At 37.7% G+C, this 23,774-nt stretch overlaps 1 protein-coding gene across 2 annotated transcripts in view; it reads left to right on the forward strand.

The window, feature by feature from the left end:
- Positions 1 to 22,897, forward strand: part of SYNPO2 (synaptopodin 2) — a 98,760-nt gene extending 75,863 nt beyond the window's left edge. The window contains exons 5-7 of one of the 2 annotated variants that reach the window (XM_075090122.1): positions 16,882 to 17,245; positions 17,376 to 17,506; positions 21,030 to 22,897. In XM_075090122.1, coding sequence (XP_074946223.1) covers positions 16,882 to 17,245; positions 17,376 to 17,506; positions 21,030 to 21,038 — 504 coding nt within the window. In that variant the 3' untranslated portion in view covers positions 21,039 to 22,897. Of the gene's footprint in view, positions 1 to 16,881; positions 20,931 to 21,029 lie in introns of those variants that run through there. The other variant, XM_075090121.1, reaches the window with a different exon arrangement.
- Positions 22,898 to 23,774: the final 877 nt, after the last annotated feature.

The following is a 23,774-nucleotide window of genomic DNA, read 5'->3' on the forward strand; positions in this document are numbered from 1 at the left end:
TATTTTCACTTGAGGCTTTACAGTCTTCTTCCCACTTTAAATCTTTTTACTCTGGTCTTATACTTTCACCTTTTACTTGTCGTACTGAGGACTAAGTATTGAAATACTGCTACTGTAGAAAATTCTTCAGGGTCTGTAGTCTTGAAACCTACTATATGATACTGCAGTGAATACAAAGCCTTGCTGAAATCAAGGAGCTATATTTGAGTAGTTTAGCATGTTTTTCAGTAAGCAGTCCTGTTAACACCAGTGGTGCTAGGTCTGAAACAATGCGTTGTTTCACACAACTAAGGGTACCAAACTCCATCCCAACGGTGAAGCTAAAGATTAAACCAGCCTTCTGTGAATAAAAGTGGCAGAATCTGTTGATATATTTGTTTAAACTACCATCGAGCTAGCTACAGACCGGATTATGGATCTTTTATATCATAGGCGTTTTAGTAGAACTACCTATCTTGATGAAGAAACATTCCCCAGTATGAACAAAATCTCCTTAGTTTGGTTCCATGATGGTAACTCAACTACAGTCAAAGTTGAGGGGAATGCATTTGGTTGTACGTGCAGAAAGCAGACTGGAATCAAAGTCTAATCAAGCCAATAAAAAGCTCTCCTTTGAATTTTGGACCTCCAAATCCTACTCTCCCCTTTAAATTTTGGATTGGAATACTGACTGTATTAGATGAAAATGACCAAGTGATCCATTTCCCTCTTAAAATTCAGGAGAATGATGGGAAATTTTGGAAAAAAATAGATTGGAAAACTCAAGAAAGAATTACACTGCATTTACCTGGAACCAGAAAGTAGCAATATTTTAATCCTTTGGAGAGCTCCCTTCTATCTGTTTTCCACTGTCAATATCTGTATTTTTCTTCTATCATTAAACTTGTCCCTTTCCTCTCTGCCTGTTTGGGTTTTTTTTCTTTGGTTTGGTTTGTGGTTTCCTTTGTTTCACTTACATGTACAGACTGACAATATATTTTAGGGGAAACCTATTTTCTATGCTATCCTGTTAATATGCAGTCTCCTCTGTCCCCTCTCCTTCCCTCTCCTTCCCTTTCTCTTTCCCCTTCCTTTCCTCTTCCCCTTCACCTTCCTCCCTCCTTCCTTCCCCTATAGTTTTATCTGAAGCTACATATACTATTTTAGGTAGAAGTTTAAGATACTAGTATTTACTCAGAGTAAAGATACCCTACCAAAGATAAGTAGTGCTGCTAGAGAGATAGAAATCCATTCAGCCTCATATTGCCTTACCTGTTTTTACTTACAGTCTCCTCCTGTAAAATACATCTGTAAATCATAATCACACTTCCGTACTTGTTCACCCTACCACCCCAAGATTATTTCCTTAATGAGGAGATTTTTAGCAGTTTTGTACTTCCACCACAAGTGTTGATGTTGATGCATGTGGCTACTAACAAGATACAGCAGCTTGCACAGCATGGCCACCAGTTCCTATCAGGCTCAGGTCAGTAACTTTTGGAATTCATCACCAGCTACAGAGTATCCCGCGTGAAATATGTGTATTACTGAAATCTGACTTCTAGGTTTATATATGCCTACATGGCATACCAGTTTCCAAGTAAGAAATAATAAGCTTTATTATTCTAATTATCAGCAGAAGAAAAAGAGGTAAAGCTGGGATATATTCTCATCCAAAGGAAATCAGCTCTCCAGAAAGACGGAAGTCAAGTTAATAGGAGCTAGAGGAGACTTGTGGACTGAAAGAGAACATTTCAGTTTCCTGACTCATCTGTCTAGAGCTAAGTTCACCTGAAATGCAAAACTGTAATCTTTAAAATAATTTTGCTATTTTTTTCATTTTAGCACAACCCAAAAGTTCACTTAAGAAGTCAACTAAATATGCATGTTTATAGCAATAAGCAAAAAGTCAGCTCTGTGATAGGAATATAAAATACAGCTATTAGCCTATCTTGTCTTTACTTTGTCCAAAAGAAGAGGAAGTGCATCTATGCTGAAAATTTGGATTTTGATCACATTTGGATTTTTGGCTGTTATTCAAATACAAGCATTTCATATGGCCTATAGCAATGACCAAAGGATTTTTTAAAGCACTAATAAGAGTTAAAAGCAAAAGCCCCAGTGACACTAGTCCTCTTAACTCAGCTAAGGTCTTTTGAAAATGCCACTCACAGTCCAACTCTGAATTCAATTCCATATATACACATCATTCTACATGCATAGTGCTTGGATCCAACTTGGCTTCAAGACTCTTTTTACTAACCAGGTAAGTCTGTAATTCTTATATTTCAGAAGGCTAGCCTACTTAGAGTAATAGTTTTATCCAAAACGTAGTCTCTTGTGAAGCAGGTATTTAGGGGAAAGTTGAGCTGTTCGTTGTCATGGGTCCAAATTAAAAGCTAATGATGATGTCAAACATAGCTGCAATGTCCAGAAATGAATGGTTTGTGCGGAAAGAAGCCACCTGAAATTTCACTTTGAAAGGGCAGTGAGTGCTGGAAGTGTTTTTTCTGAAAAAGCTGTTAGAATTATTTTAATATAATATGACAAGTCTACCAAGAGGTAATTATGTTTACTATGTAAGCATATTCAACAGTGAACTTCAGGCCGCCCCTAATAACAATACTTCCAGCACGTTCACATTAAAAGAGGAATTTAAGTGTTTTCTGTTGGTTTTAGCACATTCAAGTATAGCACATACTGGAGGTATTAAACTGTACCAGTCTGGATCTCACATTCTAGACAACCGTTTCATGAAAACAGCTACCTCATCCAAGGGTTTTTATGATTTTAATTTCTGATTCAGTTATAGACCTCTTGTTATAAAACCTGAATTGAAATGTTTTGGTTTGGAGATGAGTAGCTTTTAGACAAAAAAGTTAAAATCTCTGTTGCAAAAATAAAAGACAAAATTTAGTTCTTGAACAAAGAACTGCTTAACTTCTCCCCCCTTCTCTAGGGGAACCATCTTACCATCTTCCTGCTCAGCAAAAGATATTATGAAACAAACAGAAAGATATTTCAATGAGTTTTTTCTGTAGGAACATTTACAGAGTAAACATTACCATCTCTTACAAGTAAGCCTCATTCTTTTGCTTTCTGCTCTCTTGTGGAAGAAATAATTTTGCCAGTGTCCTAAAACATGTGACAATATCCAGTGACAATAAGCTCCCTGGTTCCAAAAGCACCTGGCCATGGTGTGGGACTTTTATAATACACTAACATCAAGACTTGCAGCAGGGAATGCCCAATTCTCTCTTGCACACACTGACAATTCACTTTGAGATTAAGCCAATGCCATTTTGAGATCAGCCATCAAAAGGAGGTTTCAGTTAAATTTTGGCTGAAGTCTTCTTGCAGTCACCCTAATTTTATAGACCTAGTTTTATTTTATTTGTTTCATTTTGTATACCTGATTTTATTTTATATGAGACATTCAAGAGTCAAAACACAAAATCAGCCCCAAAACTGGAGTGACCCATGTTGCTGTCACCACAGCAATCACGTGGCAATGAGTTTATTTTCTTTTTGGCAGAGTGCTGTTATTATTCACACTAAAATGAAAGTTTAGAATTCACACAAATTTGTATTTGAATTAAAGAAATACTAAGAGGTTGAGGTATCAGCAGGCTCCAGAAACTAGGAAGTATGGGGCTGGTGTGTGATTCAGATAGGAAAATTAATGCTAAGTGGCGAGCAGCAATTTTGGGAGAAAAAAAACCTACTAGAATTAGAGGGAGCCAAGCAGTGGGGAGAAAACTCCAGGAAAAAAGCAGAGACTGCAGAGGATAAAATACCTATCAAAGGATCATGAAATACTGATGGTACAAGAGAAGAAAACAATCAGCAAGAGGGTTTAATTATTCTGCATAGAGATGGCTGACTCTTTCCAGCCTTTTGTTGAAATTTTCTAGATTACTTTTGGATGACAGAGTGCTCACATCACTGGGCATGATTTTTTTTCTCTACTATTTACAAAAAGATACTGCAAAAGAACCGAAAGGCTAACGTCCAGCAAAAAGAAGAAACTGAGCTTTAAAAAAAAGCAGGCCCCACCAATCAGCTATTGCTCTGAGAGACAACAGATCTGCAGACATATTACCCTAGATAGCTCCTGTACATGAGAGTTTTCGAAAGTGCTAAGGTGAACTCTCATAAAAGATTATATGCAATTATAAAGAGAACTTGACACCAGATGATGTCAACTGGGAGGGACACTGTTTATCAAGTACCCAGGACGACACCTCAACAAAGGACCAGCCCTACCATCATGCTCCACCATCTCTGCCGGGAATCCTCTGTATGCTACGAGGTAGGGAAATACCAGGGAAACGACAGCAGTCTCCACAACTAACAATTTGCAAAATCTTTCTCCTCTCTTTTCCCAGGATCCTCTTCCAGATTTCGTAGCGTTAAGAATAAAAAACGATTGGTTCTAGAAAGACCCACTCTTCCAGTCTTGCCTTTTTAACAAAATATGATACAACTTTCTTTGCCTGACGTCAAACACCCAGGATCCCACTGATGACTTTGGCAGTTTGGCATGGCAAGTGCAAATCTTAATTACACAGCTTGGCATGATGTCATTTATTATGAGTCTACTCAGCTTGAAATAGAAACTTTACACAAAGAAGAAACTTGACAAGATCTTCAAACACCCATGGATTCAGAAGCTCTGAATTACTCACTGCTGATAGATCTCTTGGGAAAATCTGTGAGCCTGATAATTTCATAGCACGCTTGGTGCCACCGTCACAACCTCATAGTACCCAGAACAACGACTGTTCTTACTTTATAGTAAACGTTACCTTTGCATGTGATTTCATAAGGGAGGTGTTGGAATCACTCAAGAGCTGTTTCACAAGTGCTTTTCAGGCTGGTTGCTTACTACAGGAGCACTTTAGGGTTTTTTTCAGATGATTTAAAAAGTAGGAAAGGTCCTGAAGCTTAGTAAAATACTATGTTGGAAGGGTGTCTACAGAAGCAGACTTGAACTCTTCTTTTACAAGCTAAGACTAACCATATGATGATATTTCCATGGTTTTAACATTTGCTTCCTTGAGTAAGGAAGGCAAGGATTTTCTCTTTATATAGCATGCTAACCAAGTCTCCTGTTATCCTCCGAAGATTTCAAAGGGAAAAAACCTATTCCAGTTTGTTATGATCTTGACCAACTGTTTTTAATTTCAGGGCACGTGAAACCTGCACAAACTTCCGTGGTAGTACGTTATAATAACTGCACACTCCCTTAGGCTGAGGATACTCACCTAGCTATGAGAAAGATAACTTACTGAACCATGCTTATAGATTGTCTATCAGGATGAGGGCTTCCTGTGCGGGGTAATCAATATAGCAATAGTAAGCGTTTTCAAACAAGAATCCTTGATTCTTTTGTATGTCTTTAGGACAGACATCTTAAAACGGAGAGTCCCCTCATAATTCCAGGCAATTGAAAGATAAGCTGCTACAGAAGTAACCAGGTTATTTCTAAATAGGTGTAAAGACTAAACTGTTGAACAGATGGAGTGCTTCTCTTGATGTTTCCATCTGTATCTGAAACAATAGATTTTAACTGATTTAAGAAGTGCACAACAAACAGAAGAAAAGGAGGAACATTACAGAAATAAAATACACTCCCAATCACTGTAATGCATGTTGGATTACAAAGGGTGACACAGAGCACAACACTCCTTGATTCCAGTATGAGCTTTAACTGATTGCAAAGCAAAGAATTCAGTATATTTATATTAGAATCAAAAGTTTCCATACATTAATGACCTATGGACAAATATTTTCAGTCTTTTAAAGAAAGTTTTTGCAAAAAAACACTTCTTTTTTTTTTTTTTTTTTTCCAAAATGTCAATAACTGCTAGTGATTTTTTCTTTGGTCTGTGAGAATGCTCTTTCTTATAGTCTCACTGTGCAGGTTGTTGTTGGTACATGTCTTTACACTGTGTACAAGAGCAAAGCACGGGAATCTGGGTACACTTAGTTTTCTTCCTAGAGCCTTGTTAATTTTCACACAACAGGCTGATAACTTAAAAGTGGAACCTAAGCAGGTGACAAGAAAACCTCAAAATCTGCCTGCAGTTTATTTTTTTTTGGTTAAGTGAACAGTTTTGGAGAAGTACAGGTATTTCTGCCAGTCCTAGCCATGCTACCTGAATACCTTTTATGAACCAAGCTTAGCTGTAAGTTTCTCCAGAAAAGGATTTTTAGTTACTTCCTTGCCGCTTGTTTGGCTGGTGTCAGAAAGTGCAAAAGTGTGACAAATGAGAAAAAAATTTCATCGTGTCATTCCATTAAAAATTAAAAGATTACACAAAATGAGAGGCAGCAACACAACTTTTTATGATGATGTAAATCTGCACCTCCACTGTACTCTGTTGCAGAGCTGTGAGCATTCCACATGTACAAAATGATAAACTTTTCCCATCCTAAGATTATTGAATTTCAGAGATGTGTTTCGGCAGAGAAACTTGACAGACTTGGTACAGCCACAGGAACCGTACTGAAGCAAGCACCTGACACTATGTATATATAATTATGAAAAAACAATGATAAACACTGGGTTGCGAAATGAGGCATTTGCAATTGATGTCACCTGCATCAGCTTAATCCAACCCTCTTGGGCATTTGTGTGGCCATAACATCTGTAATCATGTCATCATCTGCTATTTTTTTCTGTAGGGCTCCAGACTAAATTCAGGGCACAGAACGGCACTGCTCAGCTGACGAATAGCTCCTTACTGTTTTGATTTGACATTTTTCCATGCTTAGCACCATTCCTCGCTTGATGTACACTCTTCAAAGTGTGCTCTTCATGCAGGATTATGTCTTCATAGATAGCTTTTTTTTGTTAGTTTCTAAGTCATTCAGAAGCCATAGTTCAGTTTTACACCATTGCATTCTACAAATAGTAAATAATGCATGAAATGTGCGGCACTGATACTAGGACACTCAGTAGCCTTGGGTGTTCAGTTCAAGACACTTAGCATCTTTAGAGTCCAGAAGCACATGAACTAGTTTAGTTACTGTTTCAAATTATGTGATCCTTAACATCAGTCTGTGACTGTTAACAGATCACAGGTCTCCAGGTGAAAGGCCAGAAAGGGAATCCTCAGGGACCAGCTGTGAAATCCAACCAGTGAAAGCACCTTTTGCACAATATACTCCCTTGCTATATAATCCTATATAATCCTAGTATTTCCTAAATGAAGCCCTGAAATGGCACTAGATGGGGCAGAAGTCCTGAAATTTAATCAAGATGCATATGCACTGGGCAACGATGCTTGCATTTCATAGTTTTTGAATACCTGACCTTCCAACTTCACTAGCATTGCTTCAAGGTAGCTTTGTGTGTCTAAGACCCAAGAGTTTTCTAACAACAACAAACCAAACCCTGGAATACTATCATGTAGCATACTGTAACCAACAGGGTCCTCCAGCATGGCCTGAACCACCACAGACAACTGCCATCACGCTGATCCAGTAACTGGCAGCAAACGCATGTTGACATCCTGCTGGTGAATCAGCATTGGGAGGATGACACAGGTTTCCAACAGGGCTTCACAGTCTTCTGACAGCAGAGAGACTGTGGAAGGGCAAGCTCCATCTCTCTGGGGAAGAAATTTCCCTGGAACTCTGAAGGAAAATACACAGTAGTGGGCACAGGTTCTTTTCCCCAAATGCACCTTCCTTGCCCCATTTCTTCAACTTCCTTTCCTGGTCTCCTCATCGTAGCCTCATTGCAAGCTACTCAGCTCAATTTTCCATTCCTTAAGCTTCTCATCCAAGCTCAGGAACCTTGGCCTTCAGGTCCTATCCTCATCACTCTCCAACCCAGTGCTGAATACAGATTCTCCTTCTGTATCAAGTATCACCAGCTCCTGGTCTTGCTTTGTCCAGTCTCTTCTCCATCCTTCCATTGTCTGTTTTTTCTACCCTGTTAAAAGTCTGCTTCTTGGCCCCCTGTATTCAAACCAGATGCTCTCCCCTTTGAGGCTGCTTGGGCCCAGGTCCTGGGCTCTGTCAAGGGGCAGCTGTGCTCTGCAGTGCGTCTCAGTCCTGATCAGTGAGTGTGCAGCCTCAGGTCCGGGCCTGATGGTGGGAAGAGGCATGGGTACGTACCATATGCCTGCGTGCACTATTTTGTGAACGAAAGCCCAGCTGTGCAGGCAGCGCAGGAGCTGTGGAACACCCCAGTGGCTTCTCCAGCCTGTGGGGGTACACATTGCCTGCAGTTTAGACAGGCAGAGAAAGCACCAGGACAGTCTCTTTGTTCTCCGGTGAGACATCACAGCCCACAGCAGCTTAGACCTGTAATAAGTAATGAAAATCCTCCTGCCTAACAGAATATTAATCGCTGCTAACAGAGTTCTCAGGAGCTAGCTGTAAAAAGCAACGTGCTCCTACTGAGCCTATGTAAGGGTCTCAGCATGAATCCACATTGGCAAGTTTGTGGGGAAATATGAGACACTTCAGATACAAAGATTAGCCTCAAACCAGTTCTAAAGTATGTAGTGGTACCAGTGGTACCAAGGAAAAGGATGCTTTTTTTTTGTCGTTGACATGGATTTTTCCCTACTCTCACTCTTTGAAATGGTCGAACTATATATATTCATTTCATTAAAACGCGTCTGAAATGATTGGATCATTTGGGATGAAGTAAATGAGAAAAGCCAAAACAACTAAACCTGAAAATTTCAGTTTGGAAGATTTGAGAAGAAAATTACAAAGAACTGGATAAATTATCTTTTAGTTTGGATATGTTCAGCAACAATAGTGCCACCACCTTCAGGTATTACAATATAATTAATACTTATTTTCTTTCATTTTAGAAAAAATATAATTTTCCTTTACTTTATATCAAGTTAATACCTCTTCATAGTTCACACAAAAGAGCAAGGTCAGAAACTAGGACCGAATTGTACTTGTTTTTCAAACGTTCATTCACAACGCTTCGTCTTCCAAGACCTTCCTCTAAGCTGCGTAATATAAAAGTCCAGAAGGTGGCAGCAAATATTCTTCCTTACAAGAAAGAAACTATTCCAAGGAAAGCTAAGATGCCTGTGGCCAAAAAAGTTTCAGCCATTTGCTTTTTATAGGCATAAGTGTGTTCTATTTTGACAATCGTATATGGATAAAGATTAAATGATAATGGAAAGCACTGATTGTCTTTCATTTACACAGGTGCAGACTGAGCTAACTGAATAACTGATCTTTGACAGGTTAGCAGCACTCTTATGTTTCTTTTCCGCAAAGGCATTTTGCAGTAGTGAAGGCCTAATTCTAATATCTTACTTTTCTCTTCTACCATTATTTGACAACAAAAGCATTGTCAAAAGTAGAATTTGTCACAAAGCTTATGTAAGATGGTTGACAGTAACTGTTTCATTAGTTTGCATGCTAATGGTGAAAACAAGATTATTCTTACCTGAAATAATACCACAGTTATAAACAATATAAACTTAGAATAAATTAGGTTCCAGTTCTAAAATTCCCTGTAAATTTCTGAAAGCAAGCCCTGACAGGACAGCTTCGAGGAAGTCAGGATCAGACATGAACTGTGTGATTCTGATGTTAACTAGTCTCAGTACAGCCACTGATAAGGCTTTAATTCTTAGACAGGTAAGATTCCCTGCCTCTCCAGCCATTAGTATCCTCATTAACCAAAAGGCTGCGTTCCAAATTTAGCCTGCTATAAATTATCTCCAGCGTTTCAAATAAATATGATTTTTTCCATTTTATTTCCAAATTTTATAAAATAGCTATAGTATTACTTATTTTGTCCTATCATTTTCTCAGTGGTTTGGTCTCTAACTGCAGTAGCCATTACATGCCCAGAGAAAGCAAAATGAGAAGTGCATCACTCTGGGCTTTTTATAAAGGCAAGAGTCATTTTCTGAGACAATACAATTGTTTTATCTGCTTCCTCCTCCCTTGTCCCCTTTTTGTGTAAACATTAGCCAGGCGCTAATGTTGACTCAGATTTGAACATGCTTTGATATGGGATTAAGGCCCAGGACTATAATGAGCAGATAAAAATAAATCTGCCTTAATGACTTAGACACCTAAGTCAAATTTTTTTGAAGTGACTTAATCAGGTGGGAGTCTGTTTTGCAGAGAGTTTTACTGAGACATGGACTATTAAAAGTCCAACCTACTTTTGAAAATAGAACTCTCGACTTTTTTCGAAAATTTAATATATGTCTCCTTAACTGGTGAAAAGGCAGTTTCAGCATGTAAACGTATGAACAGTTTTCACTTATTAAGAAAATGTGTCACCTGAGACAGAAAAACAGTTACTGTGAAATCATTTCACTACGTAGTATTTTGCATTCCCATTTGCTCTGTAAAATGAAAAATATCTTTCTGACTCGTGCCTTTAAAATTTGCACTATTTCATGAAACTAAGTATTGCTCTTTTTGTCTTTCACCTTTTCATAGCTATCAAGGAATCTGAAATAGCAGTCAGTTCCAAATAAGCAATTTTTCTGGACTATTGATTTAGCTATTATTGAATCAAAGGTAGACATTCACACTCCTTCAACTTACGTTAAACAGATCTTTATATGCACATGCCTTTTATGAGTACTGTGTTTATATTAATTTACTTGTATACCAAAAGTTTCTTTTGGAAGTAATATTACATTCGTTTTAGTTCATACTAATACACAGCTTATAAATATCAAAGATGCTTGTGGTACAATAAATGTTTACTTCATTGACCAGTTTATAAAAAGTTTGCATTTTAAAAGTCAGTGTTAACCTAAATCTACAGTTTAATCTGTTTGCATAGACACCCGAGCAGTCAGCAGCCTTTTTAGGATCCTGTGATTGCAATGGACAGCTCTGATCTGCTTTTCCTCTTCGTGACATCCAAGAATCACTTTCCCTTCAATAACTGTTGTAGAAAAGATCTTTTGCTCAGAAAACGTTCACACGAGGCAAAGGAAAAGAACAAATTAATCACTGTACAGGGTTGTGGTTTGCTTTACAACATACCACTTTGAGCGCCTGTATGGTATTACAATGAATGCTTTACAAGAGGATTACAGTAACGCACTATGTCATAATGTAATAATTCTGGTAGCATTTCACTCTTCTTTCCCTTCTCCCTTGATTTCTGAGAAGAAGAATGGAAAAACTCTACCCCTCCTTTTATGATCTTCTTGTAGCTTAAGAGAGACAGAGGGTAGAATAATTATTCTCTATTTGCTCTTCATACTTTCCACTGTCTCACTTACAATCTGGGGTTTGTGCATTCTTTTTAGTATGTGCTTGCCAAAAGAATTATCTCCAAGAATTAAATATGAAGGGAAAATAATAGAAAGTATCACTATGTCTGGCTCCTGCTGTCCAGTAAATGAATGATGAATTCTAGTAGGTAAATGTTGCCTTAATTCCAAAGCTTGTGTTTTTTAGTTTGAAGGGACTGAACACCAAAGTAGTGATAGAAATCAGTATATGAAAATAAAATACAGGTCTGCTTTGAACTTAGAAACTTTCGGACCTAGACTTTCAGTCTAGGAACACCGCTACCAATAATAAAAATTAACTGCAATGAAAACAAGGCAATACTGATCATATCTCAGTTCCTGCATTTGGGATACACTTATATTTTAGCAAAATCATGCTTTTCTACAAGTACTTCAAACCTGTTTACCACAGAGCATGAAAAAAATGTTCATTAACATATATTCTGAAGCCAGGATTATTCAATTTCAGAATAAAATAGGGGTAGATAGAAGTATTCTGTTTTTTAACTCAAAAAAGTATTGCAAAAGTATGTCACTATGCAATGTACAAAAATGTGCAGCGCAGGGTGCTATTGGATTACTTTTATTACAACAGATACTATCATAACAATCTTAGCAGACAGTAAGCTTAGAGACTAAATTCCTCCTCCTGAAGGTAAACACTGAGGCATTATGGCATACTGCACATAACTGATGCATTTGCTATATTTCTTTCATGGGTGATGAAAGAAATTCAATTATTTTCTGTGAAACAGACATGAAAATTAGAATATTCCCCTGAATCCAAAGGCCTGTAACTGCTTCAAGGTGCAGCCACTTTACAAAACTTAGCAGAATTGTTTCAGGCCAAAACTAATATTTAATTTTCCTAGATTTATTAAAAATAATATTCATATAAAATTTTGTTTCATTCTCTCTGAGCTTACAGGAATGTAGATGATGATGACAACTGCTTTTTATTTTAGGAAGACTGTAATTCAAAATAACTAAGGCTCACTGTAGCCAAATGTATTTTCACCTTCTTGGATCTTCTGAGTCTTCAAACCTTCTGCCCACCTTCAGCACAGTTATGGCTTTTTCTTTTGGGGAAATGTAGAGAATTCAGACAACTCCTGCTGTCAATAGCTTCTTCCTTCAAAAATTTTTGGTCCACTCTTCCTGCCCATCAAAAGTCAGACAGCCAGGCACAACATTATAACTGGAAATTAGTACGTAAGTGGGGTGCTCTGTTAAATTTTGCCTCAAATTCCTTCAGACCGTTATGGAACGGACAAAGCACCGCAGCCTTTTTTCCAGGTAAATCATCCGGGACACTATTTGCCCTCACAGATTTTGTCCTCTCACAATCCAAAAAGATAACTCTTCATTAAAAACACACACTGTTAAGCCCTTCCTTCATGGAAGGAGAGATTAATCCTTACTTTACTAAATCTAGAGGAAATAGATTTGCAATTTCACATTTTAGAATTTTAGAGTTAAAAAACAGCCTATCATCAGAACTTTATCTAAATACAAGCTACCAAGTGAGAAAAGGAGAAGAATTTGACTGGTCCGAGAATATCAAAACAGGACAAAGCATGCTAAAGAACTGCTTACAGATGACAATCATCCAGCTGACAGTACCGTAATTTGGCAGTTTGATCTTGCAGCAGGAACTTTGTTGCTGTGATTTGGATGCGGGTTGAACGATCATCCAGAAGAAAGTAAGCATTGATTATCTTCAGTGACACAGAACTTACTGATGTGTTCACTGTACCCAGTGTATCTAGTCTCCAAACAAGGTACTTAGTACCCAGCAAAGCTGGCCACTGGGGCATTCTTTGGATAGCCTAGTCTGTTTTTCTGCCAGAATGAAGTCTCTCAGACGATGGCTATTAAGGTGAAGTCTAGAAATGTACATAAATATGCAAGATCCAGGAGACCAATGAAAAAAAAATGCATAAGCTACTCTGGCAAATTGAAAGCCAAGGCTTTCAAACAGTACTCTGGCAAAATGGACAAGACTTGAAGTAACTACTATTATCTTGGGGTTCTGAGGTAGAAAAGGAAACTATTTATCACCTATTAAGGAAATATTTTTTTCCAGATAAACTGGCACTATCCCTCACTGGCCAGGTAAATTGTTACAGTTGCTGCAGGTTACCTGGCAGTCTATAAATCGAATTCCATTGAAAAAAATCTATCATCACAGATGTTTTCATCTAATAGAGTGATCACTGGGTAATCCTATTCAGAGCCAAGGAAAGCCATCCTTACGTAATGAAATGTTCTTCACCTCGTGAGCCATTATGAACTATTAGGATTCTCACGCTGGCATTTTATCCCTGAGAGCCTGACTGAAGTTCAAAACAAAACACAAAAGGAACACGAGGAATTTTAGTACAACCAAGCTCATTCCCAAGGCAGTACTGATGTTCTAGTTCGCCGACTGCATATCTTCCTGCAAGGCCTAATATTCTCACCAATGACAGACCCCTGATGCACAAAAGCTAATAAACTCAGCAGAATCTCATACCAAAATGGAGAAAAGATTTTTATTTGCCTATAAGACTAAAATCTTCCATAGCCAAAGTATTTTGCTTTTTTTTTTCATAAGGACCAATTCAAAAGATGTAATAATATTCTCCAGATTATCAGTATTTGAGATTCTGCTTTTTCTACAACAACACTTACATGCTGAATTTATGATTTACATGATACTGGAGGTGTTGTGGATAGATACGATTTGAGCTACAAACATATCTTCATTGAGCTCTTCCAAATTAAGGACATAGCAGGTTCTCAAGCCAGTAAAACACTCATCCCTGAATCTGGTTCTCAAAACTCTGTGCTAGTTCCTGTATATTGCACTGTTTGATTCATGCGGAAGCTTTTTCTATGAGGTCATTTTAGCTCTCTTCTGCCAGTTCCCTTTCTTTGCCTTATACGATAACAAAGCTACCTGTAAACTAGTTTCCATCATCACAGAATAATGTCTTATTTTCCATTAATGATCTTGATCTTCTGTTGAATTTGATTAACACCTGTACTAAGAAAATGTAGAACTCTATATATGTGCTAAGAAAATGTAGAACCCTATATATATATGCTATAATGTGAACATTTAGTTTTGTCTACACTATTTCTGCTTTTACAAGTTAAACTTCTACCTTCATAACATAGTAGAAAGGACCATTTTGTTAGAGAAATGGTGAAATACACTTGATAACTCATCATTCTGTGACTAAACCCTGTTAAAGAAAGTTATCTTCTGCTTTATCACTAATGGTTAGGCCAAAATGATACTTCTGCAACTTGATGAACTCTGGAGTTTTTCTCTAAACATGACAGACTAAACAGTATCTTTATCTAATTCTCTTGAAATGTCAGGTATTTTATGCAACACTCCTTTCAACAGTATCATTTCCCTCTGCATCTCTGGAATCCTACAAAGCACTTACAGGGCTTGGAACTGGAATGTCCATTAAATAAAGGGGAAATTTTCTGTCTACTCAGCACAGACAATGTTCTAGAACCCTCCTGACAGCAGTTGACACAGGTAGACTAACTAGGTGAACCTCTTTGATCAACTTTTTCATCCCACTGTAGAATCTTATCTTCTTAGTTTCATGGTTCAGGTTGTCGGATTAATTTCTAATAGAAACTGCATCTCATTTTGCATACCTATTTTGATTTTGCGCTTTCAAAAAATTTATTCTTGCCAATAATTTAAACAAAATGCACTAACCAGGCTTGCTGAATAAGGTCTTTCTGTGGATTCAGTGAAGAAGGAAACTGCAATACATCAGAGGAAGGAGAAGTAGTCTGATTGGCCTATCTGGGTCTGCCACTCATTGGCCCCAAGCATGGTCTGTTACCTGGACTCTTTATTTTCCAGGTAAGAAAAGGAAATCCCTCCTATTAGGTGAAGATATGGAGAAACTTTAAGCCATTCTTGACAGTATATAACTACATCTGTGGGGAAAAAAAATTATTTTTCTTCTCTTCACTTACCTTACAAATGGATAATTTTTGCTTTTTATATGCTACCATCTTAGAGTACTCAGTTGTGATCTGCTTATATGTGATGATCTGCTCAACCACATTTTAATGTTTGATCACCTCAAGATTTAAGTGAGGATTCTGGAAAATTAACTGAGCTAAGCTGCCTGAAATGAAGTATTTTTTTCTGGATAGAAGTAAAACCTCATGAAAATTTGCCCTAAGTATGTGGGAGTAAGGTTAATAGTGTTGGGGAGTTTCCTCTGTGGAACTGCAGATTGGGAACAACTGATCATAGCTAAGAGGTGAAAGGACGCTCCTGTTATAAAGCATTAGTTGTGAAACTTGCCAAAACTTGTGTGTCACTCTACACTTTAAGAGATTCGGACTGAGTACCACCAAACTGAAAATAATGAAATCAGTATTCTCTTTCTCAGTTTCCATCTCTCATATACAAGGCTGATATTAAAGCATAACTCAAAAGACTGTGTTGAAGCAGAGGTCTCTTAAGTCTTTTAAATGCATCAAGATCCTGTGACAGAAAAGCCTATAAAACGGGACATTTCTATGTGAATCTTTGCTAGATAAGCTATACCTTGTATGATCAGATACCTAGATCTGCTCACAGTATTTTAAGTCTGGGAAGCTAATTAGGAAAAGTAACACAGGCCAATGTTGTCTGAATGAAATTCTAGGAAAGTGTCTGGCAAAAGAGCCTGGAATTTCACACCAGATTCTAGAATTAAAGGCAGTTAAACCTCAGGATATGAATCAATGGGTATAAATCAATGAGTTTAGGAGCCACATGTATAAAGACTACTCAGTAAGAACAACGTATTTGTCTGTGAAACACAAAGAACGTGTCTGGCTTGGAGAAAAGGCTGTACCTGTCTCATACGCTGCCAAATGACTGTTGCAGCAGAACCTTCTCATGAACACAGTTTCTGTTTCAAAGTGCTGCATTACTAAGAAGATTAGGATTTGTCAAATATGAATGGATTGCTCCTATAAATGGGTCGGAATGTACTGAAATTTTGAGGGCATTGCCTTTTAAAGAAGCCAGTTTAAGTAGCGTCATGTAAGGGTATTACGTGAATGATTGCATTAATGTCTTTAATTTTTTGTGTTCATTTTTCTGCCCTGAAAAGTGAAAACTAGGATAAGTCTAATAATTTTAGAGTAAGAAATGCCTTTCTTAAAAGGAGATTGCCAAAGATATGTTCTCGGTCTGTTATCAAATAAATTAGGCTGTGCCTGCATGTGAGAAAGAATCTTGTAAACACAAACAGAACTGTCACAACATGACTTCCTTTTTCATTATTAAGAATGGTCTTTTCAGAACAAGGCACACTAGCTAAGTAGTGGAAAAGCTGCACAGTGGCTAACTTAATTGTACCTTTTCAGTGAAAGCCTGTCTTTGGTCTGTTTACTTGCTTCAAAAATTCAGTTTGCTTGGTCTTTGTTCCTGTTTCTTTCTTTGCCTCCTTTTTAATAACTCCTCTCTTTCCACTAAATTAAAAAGTACCCATAGACATAAAAAGGGATTGCCAGGATGTCATGTGCTTTCAGGGTCTGCTGCTCCAGTTAGGAAGTGAAGAGAAGAGACTTCCTTTTTTGTTGTTTAATAACTGTAACTATATTTGGTATTTTGTTTTCCTAGGAAAGAAGCAGTGGACGCTCATTATCACTTCCTGGGAGACCTTCTTCATTCATTTCTCGAGCCATGTCTCCTACTTCTCCGCTTATATTTCAGCCTGCCCCTGATTATTTCAGCAAGCCAGACACAACAGCCGACAGGCCTGGCAAGAGACTGACTCCCTGGGAAGCAGCAGCAAGATCCCCTCTTGGCCTAGTGGATGAAGCTTTTGCGCCCCAAAGCATGCAGGAATCCATTGCTGCTAATGTAGTATCAGCAGCTCGCAGGAAAACACTTCCTGAGCCACCAGATGAATGGAAACAAAAAGTTTCTTATGAGCCTCCAGCCCCCAGCAGTAGTGTAGCCTTATTAGGAGGGAAGAAATCGGGTATTGTATCACCCCCCAAAAGCTCCCTGTCTGCCCCAAGTGCCACCACGCAGGCTGGCTCTCAGCTGCAGTATGCTTACTGCAGTCAACGATCCAGAACAGACCCTGATATAATGTCCATGGATTCCAGGTCTGACTATTGCTTGTCAACAGCTGATTCCAACTACAATCCACAGCCAAGGGGATGGAGGCGTCCAACATGAGCAGCTGAATATTCTCCCTTCTTCCAGCTTTCCAAGCCTTAGATTTGAGTTGGAGAAGGCAAGTTTCTTGTTGGCCTGACGATCTCTGAACTAAAGAAATGAGGAGGCAAAATTGAACAGAGCACAGTTTTCACACAACTGCAGGGCTAGCAGCCTCTAGAATAGACTCAGTTTTACACCTAACCTAAGACTGTTGTGTTCATCAAAAATACACATTTCTTGGGGTGAGGGGTGGGATGAAAGTGGAGCAACCGATGTACTCGATACAAAAATCTAGAAAGGATGTAGACAGAGACAGTACAAGTGCTTGCAGTTAAGCTAATGTGAAAAAAAAAGTAAAATAAGGGCATTTTAAAAGCAAGAAGTATTTTACAGGTTCTTGTAGGTTCGCTGGGTGTGTCTGACATCTGAGTTCCAAGGTACTAGATAAAACCAGACTTGGGAAAATTCCAGTGGAAGTGGAATACTTGGAAGCACTGGCTTATCTGCCATATACTTTCTTTACTGCATTTTTTATGTGAGCAAAGGAAGTAAATCAATGAATATTTTTACTGTGGCAACAGTTAAAATACATCTGCGATCATGGTACCTGAATCCTTACGACATGTAGATATATGCAGTCTTAAGCAGTCATCCATTTCAGATGGATTTCAAGACAGTTTCGATGAAGTTTTACATATTGTAATTAATCAAATAATCTGAACACAACAGAAAGAAATGTGTTATTAATAGAGATCAGTACCATGATACTTGAACAACAAACAGGATGAGGAAAGTCTTCAAAGTATATTTAAACTGGATTGCAAGTTAAGTTTATAATAAACTATCAAACAAGTCAGAGGCTGAACAGCCTTTATTTCTCTGTGAAATGCACTACTTGCTGAACATTTACTGCTACAGTGTCTGGTAATCTGACTGGCTGGGCAGTTAGTATCTAGGTAGCTCAATGTTTAGAAAGCTTTTGAATTGTATTCTCAGTTTGGAAGACATAGATAAGTTGATTATCAAGAACAATATCTGTTCTACATAGAAACTGGTATGTGAAAGAGGGTTTATGAGATGTGTTACATGGTGTGAGTCTAGCACAAACAGCAAAATTTGGATGGTTGGTTACAATTAAACTGTCTTGATTGGTCTGAAGAGACGGTAAATAATTTTTGCTGGTGATACATATCCTGCCTTTATAGCTTATTTAAACAATAGAAATATGTGGCTAAAAATATATGTATTCCAAGCTTATTGGGTAGTTTAGATGTTGCTAAAGTATTAAATGAATACCCCAAGTTTTACAAAGTGCCCTGCATCCTCCTCATTTCGTGGGGCACTCTTCAAGGATCTGTCAAGCGCAGTCAACTAAAATTACTGCAGAAGCACTGTTAACTATCCTTAGCTTCAATAAGGTGTCAGCTGTGAGTAAAGTGGTTAGATCAGAAAGGACTAAGACATATACACAGTAAGAAAGAATATATTGTAAAATATTCCCTTCTGCAAAGAATTTCCCAATATAGCAATTATAAAATATAACTGGTATAATGGAAAGAAGAAAATTAAGCCCAAGCTCAGTTGAGCTGAACTTCCCATAAGAACAAATAATTACATGAAAAATATACCCTTAATGAGTTTAAGTTGGCAGTAATTCTCTAGTCAAACAGAAGTCTCCCTGAAATCAGCTGATCCTTTTGATCAAGCAGGAAATGAAGTCATGGGACCTGTAAAACCTTTAAACTAGGATCATATTGCTGTATCACCTTAGAAATTTATTTCACAAGTTATGAATTTGCAAAGAAAAGATAATTTAGAAAAATTACGTGAACAAGGCTGCCACGATATGCCTGAAAATGAGCTTTGCACCTCAGAGTCATACCTGTACGTAATTGGAGTAAATTTTTCTGCCACACAGGCAAAAATGCATTTTTTCATGCAGAGTCCCTGAACTTACGGTCCATATTACCATAATAAAACAATTCCCTGTACCCAAGTCAAGTTCAGGTTTCTGTTGTGAACTATATCCTTTACATTGTTAAACTGGAAACCAGATTAATGTGTTTGCAGTAAGGGGTTTTTTTACCTGATACAATTATTTTAATTGTCAGAATCAGATGCCTAACTTTTGAATTCTCATTGAAACTAATGTTGTGAATTTTAAGGTCACACATCTACCACAAGGAAATGTGTGCTTAATTTTAAGGTACATGCAATTAAAAGTTCCCAAAAGTATTTTTAAATTTTGGTGTTACAAAAAAGGTTATGGTACAAAGTGATATTAAAAAGCATTTAATGCTGTGATCACAAAGCAATTCAGAAAAACATACTCCAGGATCAAGCTCTAATGCCCACCCCCCCAAATATGCAACAAACATGTAAGAATGGCAGAATCAGAACATTTCAGACAGCATCACTGACTTTCAGTCAATGTCCCAAGAAAAACAAAGTGTAGCCTTATAATTTCCTCCTATTCACAAGAAGGAATTCATTAAGTACTTCTGTGAACATGAAAATTACTGACGTTGGGCTTCATGTGGCTTCGTATCTTACCATAGATTAACTTGGGTGTTTAACATAATCTACAACAGGTTTTTTTTTCCCCTCCTGCTGAGGATTTAGTAGCTCTCTTTCCCATATGGATTCTCTAATATCTAATAAGGAATGAGTTCATACTGCAGCATTTCCCTCAATAGCAACACTGGTAAGTGTATCCGCCCTCCGCCCAGCCATCTATTTTTACAAAGTCTGTGGGCAATGGATTGTCTTTGAGATCTATTCCGCTACCACACAGAAATGAAACAAATAAACATTTTCAAAGTTATTAATGGGAGGACAGACAAACACAGAGGCATGCAGACAGATCACATAGCCCTGTTTACAAAGGAAATCAGGCTAAAACCAGATTGAGACAATGGACTGACTTCAATGGAAGCAGCAGGCCCAGACTACTAAATGAAGTATTAATGCATACAGAGCTTTATGAAGAACCACACGGCATTTCTCACTTTCTGTTCTTCACCCCGTTCCTCCACTAGCAAAGCATCTTTCTATCAAATAGTTGTGACTTGTGCGTGAGTTCTGAATATATTAATGCAAGTATTCCTTACCTTTGTTTTTGAATGCACAGATCTGCTCAGTGAGGAAAAAATTCTCTTGGTATTTTAAATACGTTGGTTTTGTGTTCACCCTCAGAGGTGTCTCTGTTAATATGCAGGGTATTTGAATACACAATACAGCTGAAAATTTAGTTTCTTTAATTATGTTAGATGATGCTGTTCACAACTCTCGTTCATAATTTGTTTTCATTTTGGTTTGCTTTAACACAACCAAATATCTATTCACATTGCATTTCTGCCTAGTAGCAAAAGACTATATTATCTTCATAAAAGGCTTTTCACTTCCAAAGACTTTTTGTTCACTGCAAAGGACACTTTATTTGAGAGTGCATGCCAGAGATGTAAATTGTATCATTTAATAAAGTGATTTGACCAATCAGATGAGAAACACAATTTTGTTTTCCCTAAATTCTTGTCTGTTTGTTTAAATAATCTGAACCCAAGTAAAGCCTAATCTCTTTTTTTCTGCACCATTTTTAGATTCACTGACTTTGCCTTTCGGTGACCTCGTGCTGATATGAGGTTCTAGAAGCTTAAATCAACATCAGGTCAAATGGCAGCTTGTCAAATTCAGTAGAATTTCATTTTCATATTGACTAAGCAGAGGAAGGAAACGCAGAGAAGCACAATCTACCCAGGTAAAGTAATATGGTCAGAGCAGTTTTTATTTGACCATTTTCATCCTCACAATAAAAAACTACAGGTAACAGCTACTTACTATAATTACTTGCCTACATTACCTGCATCTAAACCTCTGTTTAGTTCCTGTATGTTTGTTCATAATAGCTGCATTGCTGTATTCCCTTGCTGTTTATTCTTAATTAAAACATACTATTTCAAGAAGAAAAATATTGAGAATAAATTCTGGACCCAGTCTGTTTTTCAGGCTATTTGGGTGAATAGCTTTTAGGGAAATAAGGACAGCATGTACAATCCATCTGTGAAAAGCCAGATCAAATTTACACTATTTATATGAAATGAATCATGAATCACAAAGCAGTTTTTGCATTCGTAAAGCAAGCAGGATTTTGCCCCCAATACAAGAAAAACGATTGATGCATGTAAGACTTGGGGAACTGATAAAGCTTGACAGTAGCATTTTAACAATGTTGCTCTACAAAGCGTTTACAAGGTTATAAGAGACTCAGTATTATCCCTTTTCATGGTTACATTTTCATTCTTCTTTGGGAAGTTCTTAAATACATCGTAAAGAAAGAAATCATAAACCAGATTCACAGCTTAATGTAACTCCCTTGACTTCAGTAATTTGCAACAGATTAAAAAATCTCATGACACAAGCAAACAGTCATTGGTTTTGTATGACGTTTTACCCTCCAGAGAATATACTTTGGGTTTCTTGAAATGGCCTAGATTTTCTGGTACGTTCATCAACATTTAAGAGAGTTTAAAATGACTGCAGTGTGGCAGACTGCTCCATTACTGAATGTGAGTCTGGTGGAATTAATATTTGGTGTAATGAGTAATCTTAAGTTCAGAAAGGAAGGCGGATGTTTCCAGGCCAGTATCCGCTTTTCCTCGAATTGAACATAAGTGCTTTTACATTGTTCACTGGATATATTATTGGATTTTTAAAGTCTTGTGTTGCTGCTGAGTCAGAAACAGCACTCAATATGCTGTAAATTGTTTGGTATTTGTTCACACATTTTCAGTCCTATAAAAGGACTCAAGTATTTTATATTCAAAACAAAATGACCTCAGGAGTGTTTGTGTGCACCCATGCCCAAGTTGTTTGTGGTTTTGGGCTTTTTTTTTTCCCAGAGAAAGAACATATTGTGTCACGGTACAGTCCAAATACAGCTGGAAGGTACAATAGAAGTGACACACGTTTAGAAAAGAGGGTGTTGATAAACCCCTAGCTATTACTAATACCTAGGTCTATTTTCATCTTTAAAATAAAAGCAAAACATAGGGATAATTTGTCTATATAGTGCAGAGGTTCATGACTTATTTTTTGCCCACAAATAAAGAAACCTAAGGAAAGATATGCTAATCGCTGGAAAAATAATTTTGTATATTGTAAACAATAATTTTCAGCAGGCTGTAGAGAAGCAGAATTTGTCCAAGGCAAAAAAAAAAAAGGAAAATAAGAAGCTTTACAGTATTCAGAATCAGAATAATAGATGCACTGGTGACTTTTCCCAGCATGGACAACCTCATGGGACTCTGGCAGTTATAAAACAGCCGCCACTTTTCAATATTACTAAGAATTTGCTAAGCCACCTTAGTTTTAATCAGTCACTTCCTGTTATTAATGGATGCACTTGAGTTTAATCTCAGAAAATCAGTAATTTTTGGAAAACAAGATTCAACATAAAGTCAGCTATGCTCAACTCTACGGTATTTCTAATCATTTTTTCTAACAGAAAAGCTTATAAGCATAAACGGCACATAGCATTTTTGATCAGATGCTCATCAGCTACTCTGATTTTCAGGTCTGTTCAAGACAGTTAATATTTAGTTAAATGCAAATCTCTCACCTATTGAGCTTATATATTGGAACACAGAGCTTAAATTGAAGCTCCCTGGTGAATTACTTGCATGCACAAAAGAAGAGTCTCAGACACCATTTTTTTAAAAGACAAGAAACAATCAGAAAACTTCTCCAGTTTCCAAGAAATTCCCCACTATGGTTCCACATAATTTCATGTCTTATGTGAAAGTTCAAAATTATTTTCTCCACTATTTCTGTGGAGCTCTCCACCATTCTTTACTTCTTATGACAGTTTAAAACTCCAAGAGATTTTCCATGTGGTAGTAAAATAAAATAAAAAGGTCAGTGTAGAAGTGGATAAATTTACCTACTGAATAAGAATGCCCCGAGGACAAAATGCAGTTCAAAGAAACACCAAGATCACATAAACAAGGCAACAAAAATCCTTTGACCATGTGGAGCAACTAGTTATGGAGCCCATAACTAGCAGTGTTCCCCAGCGGTCTGTGCTGGGTCCAGTCCTGTTTAATATATTCGTCAATGACCTGGATGATGGGATAGAGTGTAACCTCAGCAAGTTCGCTGATGATACCAAGCTGGGAGGAGTGGCTGATACACCAGAAGGCTGTGCTGCCATCCAGCGAGACCTGGACAGGCTGGAGCGCTGGGCCGAGGGGAACCTCATGGAATTCAACAAGAGCAAGTGCAAGGTCCTGCCCCTGGGGAGGAACAACCCCCCCACACCAGCACAGGCTGGGGGTGACCTGATGGAA

The sequence above is a fragment of the Phalacrocorax aristotelis genome, chromosome 4 (assembly GCF_949628215.1).
Source record: "Phalacrocorax aristotelis chromosome 4, bGulAri2.1, whole genome shotgun sequence".
NCBI lineage: Eukaryota > Metazoa > Chordata > Aves > Suliformes > Phalacrocoracidae > Phalacrocorax > Phalacrocorax aristotelis.